Source organism: Orycteropus afer, unplaced genomic scaffold (genome assembly GCF_000298275.1).
Source record: "Orycteropus afer afer isolate SDZICR_OR568_19922 unplaced genomic scaffold, OryAfe1.0 scaffold00040, whole genome shotgun sequence".
NCBI classification, from domain to species: Eukaryota; Metazoa; Chordata; class Mammalia; order Tubulidentata; family Orycteropodidae; genus Orycteropus; species Orycteropus afer.
Window position 1 is genome coordinate 12289147 of NW_006921627.1, and position 11985 is coordinate 12301131.

The window sequence follows — 11985 nt, forward strand, 5'->3', positions numbered from 1 at the left end:
TATTCTTCAATAATTTCTGCATTCTGTTGATCACCTTTCTTTGGAATGGTCACAAATATGGATCTCTTCACGTTGGTTGGCTGGGTAGCTGTGTTCTAAATCTCTTTGCATAGAGGAGGGAGTACTTCCATCTCATGTTGTATCTATTTATTGAAACAGTTCAATTGGTATTTGGTCAATTCCTGGAGTCTTGTTTTTGCCAATGCCTTCAGTGTAGCTTGGACTTCTTACTTCAATACCATCGGTTCTTTATCATATGCTACTTCCTGAAATGGTTGAATGTCAATTTTGTAAAGTTTCTCTGTGTATTCCTGCCATCTTCTTTTGATGTTTCTAGAGTCATTCAATATTTTACCCACAGAATCCTTCAATATTACAGTTTGAGGCTTGAATTTTTTCTTTCAACTTGAGAAATGCTAGCGAGTTCTTCCCTTTTGATTTTCTAACTCAAGGTCTTTGCCCATTTAATTGTAATTCTTTACTTAGTCTTCTTGAGCTGCCCTTTGAAATCTTCTGTTCAGCTCTTTTACATCATTTTCTCAGTTTGCTTTAGCTACTCCATGTTCTGATAACCACTCTTCTTTAAATGATGATTCACACATAACTGGAGGGTTGGTCTTTTTGGGTTTGGCTTCTTCCCCATGTTATTATTCCCCTCCTTTTCCTACAAATCACCTGACTTCCCCGAAAACTCTGTAACACACCCTTTGGCTGAAAAAGAGTATTGGGCAATCAGTGAAATTCCCTGTTTCTCCTTTCTCCCCCTGTAGCCCTGGATAGCGGAATCTCCTGTCAGAGAGGAGGACACAGTTCTTGTTTCAAAAGCAGAGGGAGCTCCAAGATCAAGACTGAGTTACCCTTTCCCTAAGCCATGGTCTCCCAGCCCCCTCTTTGTTTAGGGCAGGGAATTTCAGACATGCCCACTCGGTAGAGAATCATCTGCACAGAACCAGGACAGGGAGGCCAGCGGAGGTGCCTGCCGAGGGATCGTCCAGGCCCTACACTGTTTTCCTGGGAGCCAGCAGGGTCACCCAGCATGTTCACTGGCCCACTTGCTCTCATCAGCTTCTGAAGGTAAAAACCTTAAAGACAAAGAGCAGAGCTTTGATGGAGGACAAAGAGAGGCAGGAAACCTCACCTGGGAAGGTTTGGGGCAAAGACAGCAGAATAAAAGGAAATAGAATAAAGAGAACCTATTTCTCCTAGGTTGATCCTACTCTCTCTTTTATCATCCCACTACCTACCACTGTGTTCTGGGTTAAAAACATTTTGGCAAGATTTTTCTAGGAACTGCCTGTAGATCTCTTGTCTGTTTAGTAAAGAGAAAAAGAAAAAAAAAAAAAAAAACCCTGGAAAATTAATGTAGGAAATTGGGAGAATACATTTTATTTCCTATTATACTTCATACAATTCAGCTGTCCCTTTTCTCCTCTCCCACCCAAACATGTCTCAATGGGAGGCGACACTTCTGCTCTCATATCCTTTGTCTCAAGGCCACTGCCTTCCCCTGTGAAGGAAGCTTCTTCCTCCACTAGTGGTCATGGAGCATCATCAGAAATATCAATAATAAATGTTGTAAATAGAGCTGGTTTGAAGTGACATGGGGGCTCATTGTCAAGAAAGGAGGGAGACTTGTCCTTTATGGCTGATGGTGATGTGCAAAGACTCCTGAAAATCAGGTGGAATTGGAGATATTGTCCTGTGAGGGTAGGAGAGAGGCTGATAGAGTGGAGATGGAAGAGGACAGAAGAAGAAGAAAACTGGGAGAAAGTCCTCAAACCCTTAGAGAAAAAGAAAAACCGAGAGAAGGTCCAGAGAAGCAATATGAAGATGTTTTAGTTTTAGACTAGAAATTTAATCAAAGTAGGACCAGGGAGGGTGTGATAGGATAAGTGTGTTCTATGGTGATGCATAATGATATGACTCTGCTTAACTGTGTATTGTGAAGGTAACACTGACCCCTCACCATGAAAGCTTGTGTTTGCTAGAAAAGTCCAACTAGAGCTAAAACCTCTTAGCTCTGGGTAACACTGACTCCTCACCATGAAAGCTTGTGTTTGCTAGAAAAGTCCAACTAGGGCTAAAACATCTTAGCTCTGAAGTCCAGAGGTGTGGAGAGTGAGGACCAAGAGACGTGCTGCTCACCAAGATTGGACAAATCACCAGAGATGTGGTAAGTGAGCATGGATCTATAGAAATGTACATGGATGCCTTTCTCTTCATCTTCTTGAGAAAACTTCTCAGATCTGAAGCCTGGATTTTGGTTTGGCTTAGGCCTTTTGGCTTTATTTCAGCCTAAGATTCTCTCCATGGCCCATAGTCTGTCCTTCTCCTCTCCCTGCACTTCTCCCTATGATAAATGCTAGAGTTTTGCATTAGACCACTGATACCAGGTTCACCTACCTCTCTATGCCATTTTTTTTTTTTCCTACCAGGTGCATTGTCTTGTTTTCCTTTTTGGGATTGATTTGTGCTGAGCCTGCCATGTATGGGGAGATCCTGTCCCCTAACTATCCTCAGGCATATCCCAATGAGATAAAGAAATCTTGGGATATAGAAGTTCCTGAAGGTTATGGGATTCACCTGTACTTCACCCATCTGGACATGGAGCTCTCAGAGAACTGTGCATATGACTCAGTACAGGTATATTATGAGCACATGAAGATTAGAGATGGGAGACCAGGACTGGGTGGTGGGATGAGAAGAGTGCCACAGGCATATGGTGAACTGGAGTGAAATAGTCCTAAGGTTGCAAATACTGCTTTTCTCCATTTTTTTCTGACTTCCATACCAAAATAATAGCACCATTTCTTAATTTTTTTTCATTTAATTTTATGTAATTTTTTTTTATTGTGGTAAATGTGTATGTAACAAAACATTTGCCATTTTAACATTCTTTACATGTATGCTTCAGTAGCATTGATTACAGTTGGGATGTTGTTCAACAATGGCCATTTTCTGTTTCCAGATTTTTCCATCATCCTTAACAGAAGCTCAGTGACCGTCTAGTTTCTTTTTAACTTTTAGATCATGTCAGGAAACTTTGAAGAAGGGATACTCTGTGGACAGAGAACCAGCAAGAATCCCAACTCCCCAATTGTGGAAGAGTTCCAAGTTCCGTACAATAAACTCCAGGTGATCTTTAAATCAGACTTCTCCAATGAAGAACGTTTCACTGGATTTGCTGCATACTATGTCGCTGTGGGTATGGATTACCCTTCTTTCTCTGCTTTACTGATCCACTTAAAAAGTTAGAAGTAGAAAAACAATGAGCAAGGCAATGAATGAGGACACTATGAAAAATAATTCTTATGAAATGTTGACTAAGCCTGGTTTTCTGCATGAATCATCTTTGTAATATGATCATATCTTAGTGGTGATGATGATAATGGCATAATAGATAATAAATAGTAATTAATTGAGGACTACTGTGTGTTGGAATTATATCAGGACTTTTACCTATGTTAACACATTCTTCTCAACTCTTCAAAGTAGGTATTATATTCTTCATTTAAAAGTAAGGAAAGTGAGGACTAGAAAAGTTAAAATAACTTGCTAAGAATCACATAAGCAATGTATGCTACTCAACCTACTCGATATATGGCACGTAAAAATTCAAATTTCATGTGCAGCTACATCTATCTCTAGGTTAAAATGAAGTTAGAACTTTCCATAAAACCAAACTATTGTTTAGAGACAGAAGTACCAACATCATACAAAGTAATAGATGTAATCATTGTTCCTCCCCGCACCAACATATTTAGGCTACAGAGGTTGTTTCTGGAGCTGGAACACTCTGTAAATAAGGAAGGTCAAGGGTCTCTGGTGTTGCAATGGTAGGGCACAACTCTGGAACCTTATTATATTATATAAGAGTAATATACAACAATACCATCCTGAAGAATAGTTCCTTAATGTCTTTAAGCAACAGGCCTGCTTACTTTCTCTTACCCTTGTCGTTATTTGTCCTCAACCACAATCTTTATTTACTCTTTGTAGATATAAATGAGTGCACAGATTTTGCTGATGCACCCTGTAGCCACTTCTGCAACAACTTCATTGGTGGTTACTTCTGCTCTTGCCCCCCAGAATACTTCCTCCATGATGATATGAAAAGTTGCGGAGGTGAGCTTGGCATCGGGAGGAGTGTACATCTCTGGGGATTTGGAATCACTTGAGGCCTCAGTGAGGGCTTTGTCCACCCTTCCATTGTAGTTCTAGCCTTGATTTGGCATCTATTATAAACTATCCATTAGCTGAGGGGGAACCAAAAGAGGAAAGAAAAAAATAAGGCTACAGAGTAAAATTAGTTAATTGGAGAAGAGAGACAGATGCCTGTGAAGAGTCCACCTGGGACTGTTCGTACCCTTGAAAGGGTCTGCCATAAGCAAAGTGATAGAAACCCCATAGGCATTGGCTATCTCTACTTATATGCATTAGATGTGTAATTGCATGTGATCTCCATTCAGGGTATGGATTCCAGGCTAGTTTGAGTGAAGGACAGTCAATTCATGGGAGAAGGAATCACAGGGGAGTCATTTGCTTGATCCTACATTTGATTCCCCCTTTCTCTTTTTCTCCTTTAGTCAATTGCAGTGGAGATGTATTCACTGCACCAATTGGGGAGATTACAAGTCCCAATTATCCCAATCCATACCCTGAGAACTCAAGGTGTGAATACCAGATCTTTTTGGAGAAGGGGTTTCAAGTCGTGGTGACTGTGAGGAGAGAAGATTTTGATGTGGAACCGGCGGATTCAAATGGAAATTGCCCTGACAGTTTAGTTGTACGTGATAGCTTATTAATCTTTTCCCCAGCACAAATGAAGATATTTCCCCTTGAAAATAAAATTATCTTTCCTTCTCCCTCTTATTTTCCTTTTCTTCTTCATCTTCTTTTAAATTACATCTATTACCTCTGTTACTTTTATCCCCTCCCTTTTGCCACTTTCCTTTAATTCTTTCTCTCTCTCTCTCTTCTGATTTTATAATTTTCTTTCCTTTCAGTTTGTTGCAGGAAATGAACAATTTGGTCCTTACTGTGGTAATGGATTCCCTGGGCCACTGAATATTGAAACCCGTAGTAATGCTCTTGATATCATCTTCCAAACTGACCAGGATGGACAGAAAAAGGGTTGGAAGCTTCGTTACCACGGAGATCGTGAGTAACGTAGAAGTTGCACTTTTGAGCACCAAAGTCCCTGGACAAGATAAAAATCAAAACTGTTGTATGGATAGATACTTCATTACTTTTTACCTTTTCTCAGAAAGATGTAAACCCATCAAAACCAAAACCAAAACCTAGTGCCATTGAGTTGAATCCTGCTCATAGCAACCCCCATTGTGTTTCCGAGAAAGTAAATCTTTACAGAAGTAGATTGCTCTGTCTTCCTTCTGTGGAGTGGCTGGTGGGTTTGAACTTCCAACCTTCTGGTTAGCAGTCAAATGTTTTAGGCACTGTGCCACCAAAGCTCCTCCAGAAATGGTTGCTAGAAATGCCATAACCTCTAGGAATCCTTCAATCCTGTGAGTGCAGAAAGTTTAGGAGTGGTTAGTTAGTAATGCCATATTATTGTACACATCTCCCAAGTGTAAGGCATCAGAGTTGAAGGCAACTGAAAGATTTTAAAAAGTGTGAGAATGATATATACAGAATAGAGATTCTCCAACTACCAAGTAATTTTTTTTTTTTTTTTTTTTCTGTTTTAATTTTGTCCTCTCAAAGCAATCCCCTGTCCTAAAGAATTCATTGCCAATTCTGTTTGGGAGCCTGAGAAAGCAAAATACGTGTTTAGAGATGTGGTGAAGATAATCTGTTTGGATGGGTTTGAAGTTGTGCAGGTAAAGCACCCTTAAGGTTTCTCTTTAATCCTTGGCTTTGAGGTCAGGATGAGCATACGGGAGTTGTCCAATTGTCTACCTAATGTCCTTGTTTGAGCCAAGCATAAAACCTTTCCCATAAGCAGAGCAGCTCAGCATCTTCAGTCCTTCCTTATGAGTCATTGAGCTCCTTGGCCAGCTTGACAGTCTCTTTCTGCCTCTAGTCTTCTTGGGGAAGGGGAGATGATATGCTGGAGCAAAGATGTCATTCAACCCCAGACTCTGGGAGCTTTGGGTCATTCTGCTAAGATGTCCTCAAGTTTCTTGTGGTGAGGACAGCTCAGTGATCCAAGGCCAGAGATAGATTCCATTTTTGATTTTTGTTTCCCATTTTATCCTTCTAAATTAACATGGTCTATTATTCTCCAGGGGAATGTTGGCTCAACCTCTTTCTATTCTACTTGTCAAAACGATGGAAAGTGGAGTAATTCTAAGCTGAAATGTCAACGTATGTATCTCTTCAAAGTGGGCTTTTTTTTTCTTCCAAAGAGAATTGAAGGACTGGCACATGAAGATTCAAATTCAGGGTTTCCTTTTAGACTCTTAAGAGGATGGGTTGGGTTTTTGAAGAGAATCCTGTCATTGAGGCTTCTCTAGTCCCAGTTCTGATTTGATCCCAGGCCAGACAGACTAGCAGGTTTCTTCCAAAGAGATAACTATGGGATTGGTAGAGTTAATAGTTCCACATGTATGCATGCCTGGCTTCCACAGGGGCCTTCAGCCACTGAGAACCAGGTTCCTCCTTGTACCTTTGAAGGAGCCATCTGAACTGGCAAGTGTCAGTGGGCTGGGAGTTGGGTGATACCAGTTGGAGGTCATGGCCACAGAGAGGATGGTGTGGGTAGATTTATCCCATTGTGATGATGGATGTGGGGTGGGGAAGGAGTGAGGAACATGGTTGAGAGTGTAGAACTGGGCCCATGACTCTTTCTGGAAGAGAGTGGCTGTCCTGACCATCACTCTTCTGCCTTCCGATTGTAGCTGTGGACTGTGGTGCTCCTGAACCCATTCAGAATGGTAAAGCCAAAGATCCAGGAGATACTTTATTTGGTTCTGTCACTCAATACACTTGTGAGGAGCCATATTACTACATGGAAAATGAAGGAAGTGGTAGGTTTCTTTTTCTAGAGGAAAGGGAGAGAGAGAAGGGAGGGGGGCTGGAGGGTGAATGGCATGATCTTTCTGGGTTGGAAAGAGTTCAGAGAAAAATGAGGGAGATGGGACAGACATCTGTTCATCCTTCTGGCTTAGTCTAAGGATACAGTTTTCATATGGGATAGAGTAGGGTCTCCATGATCATCCATAGATGTATTATAGAGATCAGCTAACTCAGCTTCACAGTTACTGCTGGGGTTCTCCCTGCAACATCCATTTCATGTAATCATCCCAGATTTTGAAAAATTATTTAATGCAAAAACTATAGGAGCAATGCTTCCAGTTTCAAGTCACCATACTATGATGACTGGCTTTTTGGATGTAAAGGCCTTGGTAGTGCTGGATGAAGGGCTGGATGAGACATAATATATTTACTATATGGCTTTTTACTTTATTTCTCTCACTTACAGAACTTTCTAAATTTCTGCCATATTTTTTCTCCCTTCTGTTTTTGAGACTCTTCCTTCCCCTTCATTGGCAGGATAGAAGCCAGAGGGATTTCTTTTTTTTTTTTGGGGGGGGGGAGATATTAAAATTATTTTTTAGCTGATTTGATGATGCCTCCTCAAATACCAGAGGAGCTGAAGGTCTGAAAGAAAGGAGGGAATGGAAGAGAGAAGATGTGGTGGTGAGTGTGTCCTGTGTCTTTTGTACTATTCCAGGGGAGTATCGCTGCACTGGTAATGGGAGCTGGGTGAATGAGGTGCTGGGCACAGAGCTGCCGAAGTGTGTTCCAGGTAATCAGGGATCAGGGTTGGCTAGAGACCATAGCCACAGGTGTGGGTGAGTGGGGTAGTCACCTTCTGAAAATAGCTGTGATCTTCTTGGAAAAGGAGTTAACAGTTCCATGCCTATCAGAGTCCAGTCCAAGGAAGTGGAGACAACACTGGGATGTGGGCCTGCCAGAATCTTGGGGAATTCCCTCAACCATCCTGAGTTAGGTCAATTGAAGGGGAATAGAAGAGTCAGCCAGTGACAGCTGGTGTCAGAGTCAGGGCCAGTGGGTCTGGTAATGTAGATGTAGTAAGAGAATATAGAATTACTGAAAACATGGCCTGAAAGTTAAGAGTGAGGAGTCAACACTCAGAAACAAAACTAGTTGAATGGCCTAGTTATTGTATTAAAATCTACATGGCAATAAGATACAGAGGAATAAAAGAAATGAGGGGTTGCAAGCAGATCCGAGTTGAACGTAAGAAGGCACTGGGGCAAAGCCATTGTAATTATGATTCTGGTAATAGCAATAATGCTATTTGTAGCTAGAGATTGAGTTAATTTGTTGTGTTTATTATCTCCTTCAAATCTTTGCAATAACTCTGTGATGTAAGTGTTATCTGTCCCAGTTTAGAGATGGATGAATTAAAGCAAGTACTCAGAGTTAGTAAGTGACAGGACCAGGCTTTGAACCCAGGTCTATCAGAGTCCAAGGCCCATATATTCAATTCATAGTCCATTCAGGCTGACTAGTGAGGGATTTCTTTAAACCAACTTCATCTGAAATAAAATTCTATTTCAGTTATACTTGGTAGTGGCAAAGACATCATACCTGGACTTAGTCAATGGGGAGTAGAGACCAAAGGGAAAGAAACCCCTCTCCTTATCCTCCTCCATAGGCTGACCTGTGGATTAGGAGGAAGGACTCAGTTGTAAGTAGGACTCAGGAAAGAAGGTGATGAGGCTTTTGATGTGGGCATCAGAAGAAGGTAGAATGCTTGCCTCCCCTGCCATCTGTGTGAGGAAGCAGCTGCCAGGGAGTATCTTCCCAGCACGTGCTCCTGTGGCTTATGTGCTGAGCCTGGGGATGGAATGTGCTTCTAGAAGAACTGAGAATCAAGCTGCCTGCAGAGTCAAGCCCTAGGTTATTTGAATGAAATTATTCACTGCTCAGTTTAACTAGCCTTCCCAGGAGCCTGCTTGTAACATTGGCTGAAGTAGAATGTTTAGTCCTTAGGTAGAGGCAGGATGAGCCAGGGACTGAGATGGGTGACCAAGTACAGGATTGGTTATATCTTGCAAGAAAATCTGCAGCCCTGGCAGATAAAAGTATTTGAGTGGTTTGAGGATTTACAGGAGGCCAACATCTAGTTCTTGCTCTGTTCACATCTTGTTCTTGTTTCTTCCTAGTCTGTGGAGTCCCCAGTGAGATCTTTACAGGAAAACAGAGGATATTTGGAGGATCCAAGACAAAAATTCAGAGTTTCCCCTGGCAAGTTTTCTTCTCTAACCCATGGGCTGCTGGGGTTCTCATTGATGAGCACTGGGTAATGACGGCGGCCCATGTTGTGGAGGAAAACCGGAACCCAACAATGTATGTTGGCTCCACGTTAGTGCGTACCTCAGTTCTGGAAAATGCCCAGATGCTCACTGCTGAGAATGTGATTATTCATCCTGGTTGGGAAATTCTGGATGTTTCAGGAACACGAAAGAATTTTGACAATGACATTGCACTAGTGCGGCTGAGAGACCCAGTGAAAATGGGACCCACTGTCTCCCCCATCTGCCTGCCAGGCACTACCCCAGAATATAGCCCCTCAGTGGGAACCCTGGGACTTATCTCAGGCTGGGGCCGAACAGAGTCAAGAGATCGTGTTGTCCATCTCTACGGGGCAAGGATACCTATAGCTCCCTTACAAAAGTGCCGGGAGGTGAAGCCGGAAAATTCCAAAGTGAATATAAGGAGCTATATTTTCACAGATAACATGATCTGTGCTGGAGGCGAAAAGGGGGTTGATAGCTGTACAGGTGACAGCGGTGGGGCCCTTGCTATACAGTACCCCAATGAAGAGAACCCTAAATTCTATGTAGCTGGCCTGGTGTCCTGGGGACCCCAATGTGGGACTTATGGGATCTACACAAAGGTGAAAAACTACATTGATTGGATAAAGAAGACTATGCAAGAATATAGTAACCCCAATATGGACTAATCCATACATATATCACTTGCCTCTCCAAGGGGAAATACCAGTTTCCTGGATTGATAGGACCAATCCATTGCTTTCAGTTCCTTACAATATTCTTACTATTTCACTGTAAGAGAAGACATGGGAGTATGATTTAGTTAGAACTTAATTGTCAGGATGAGTGGCTGGAAGTAGAACTTGATTATGCAATGACTTCGTCATTCAATTGTGGTCTGAATCTGTGGAGTCCTCTCCCCTGAATACCTGCTATGGACAATGACATGAGGAGGGCACTCCAATCTTACTCTATTCAATAACAAGTTCCCTTTCCTGATGCTTGCCTGATATTGCAATTCTGACTCTGAAATTTATTGTTGGGGAATCCTTGGTTTTTTGTTTTCCTTTGACCTCTTTGCAGTTCCACTGATCATTTTTAGTTATAATAAAACATGTTTATAACTCAATTCTGGCTGACTTGCTTTATTTCACATCAAGAACTTGGAAACACAGAAAGGGATGGGATGAGGGGGCTATTGTTGTGTCATGGAAATTCAAGCATTTGGTAGTTAATATTTAATTGTCATGAATATAAAGAATTCAGCTTTTCTCCTCTATTCCAATTGAAATTTACTGAAGGGGGAGTTGTTAAATGTTGTGGATGAGCAGGAACATCCATCACCAACACAAGGCACCATATTTTGCTTTTGAAACCATCAAGCATACATGATCCTCGTTCAGAAGTCCACATGCAACAGTTAAAATTTAGCTGTTTAAGACTTCGGTGAATAACAACTGGGCTCTTAAAAACTTGTGAGTGGCTATCTAAGGTGCAACGACTGGTCTCTTCTGTCAAAGGAGAGCAAAGAAGAGTGAAGGAAATCAAAGATTCAAGGAAACAGTTCAAAAGACTACATGAACCACAGCCTCTACGACCCTGAGACCAGAAGAACTAGATGGTACCCAGATACCATTGCTGACTGCTCTGAAAGGAATCACAATAGGAGGTCCCAGATAGAGTGGGAGAAAAATGTAGAATAAAACTCAAAATCATAAAAAAGACAAGGTTATAGACAATGACATGACATGAGGAGGGCATTCTGATCTCACACTATTCAATAGGTAGTTCCCTTTCCTGATACTTGCCTGATATTATAGTTTTGACTTTTCAATTTGTTGGGGAATGCTTGGTTAGAGGCTAGCAGGTCTGATAAAAACTGGTGGGACATCTGAGACTGTGGTCTTTAGACACCCTTCAAACCCGTGTCTTAACTTTTAGCCAAATGATAGACAGGCCTGTAAGGCGAATGATAATACCAGGGAGGTATGCACACATTAGAACAATCAAATAAATACAAGATCAAAAGGGCAACACATGCCCAGGGATAAAACTAAGAAGGCAGGAAGAGATAGGAAAGAAAGAGGAAGGCCAGTGGGAAACACAGGGAGGAAGCAGGCAGAGGGCTGTTACATTGTGGGGATTGCAATGAATGTCACAAAATAAAATATATATGAATTGTTGAATGGAAAGCCAATTTGCTAGGTAAACCTTCACTCAAATCATGATAAGAGAAAAAAAGAGCATATATATAAATTGTTGAGGTAAAAATTGTTTCAATATGTCACCTGAAAATTGTCCTTTAATTCTCATTTATATAATGCAGCATTATGAACTTAATAATAATTAAAAAGAAAAGCAAAAGAAATCCAGCATGCCTTGATCTACATTCTTGGTGGTTTTTGTCAATTTGCCAGTCAGGCAACACTGTTATCTCAGAATTGAACTCTGTATCATACCAAGATGTTACAGTCAGACATTCACTGGGGATGGACCCAAATACTCTCTCTTTTATTTTCTAGGGAAGGGAAATTACCAACAACAACAAAACACTCCTCTTCACAAAAATAACTAGTGATGAGGAATGCTGCAGAGTAGAGACCAGCATGTTAAAAAATGAAGGTAAGAGAGCTATCTGAGGGTTGGGTGGTAGTTACCCTAACAGGGTGTGTTATGAAAGCTGAGGACAGAGAGTAACAATTCCGGGGACTCTGGC

At 41.5% G+C, this 11985-nt stretch overlaps 1 protein-coding gene across 1 annotated transcript; it reads left to right on the top strand.

Annotated features, from left to right (window-relative positions):
* The first annotated feature begins 916 nt into the window (after positions 1–916).
* Positions 917–9958, top strand: C1S (complement C1s). Its single transcript, XM_007937146.2, has 12 exons — positions 917–927; positions 2108–2173; positions 2436–2643; positions 3028–3205; positions 4000–4125; positions 4587–4786; positions 5007–5160; positions 5725–5840; positions 6249–6327; positions 6861–6989; positions 7697–7771; positions 9159–9958. Exons 1-12 carry the CDS (start codon positions 917–919, stop codon positions 9956–9958), a joined length of 2142 nt encoding a protein of 713 aa, XP_007935337.2.
* Positions 9959–11985: the final 2027 nt, after the last annotated feature.

Coding starts and splice junctions, on each gene's coding strand:
- C1S (XM_007937146.2), top strand. Junction 5,841..6,248: donor ATGGGTTTGAAGTTGTGCAG/GTAAAGCACCCT, acceptor ATTATTCTCCAG/GGGAATGTTGGCTCAACCTC. Junction 6,328..6,860: donor TTCTAAGCTGAAATGTCAAC/GTATGTATCTCT, acceptor TTCCGATTGTAG/CTGTGGACTGTGGTGCTCCT.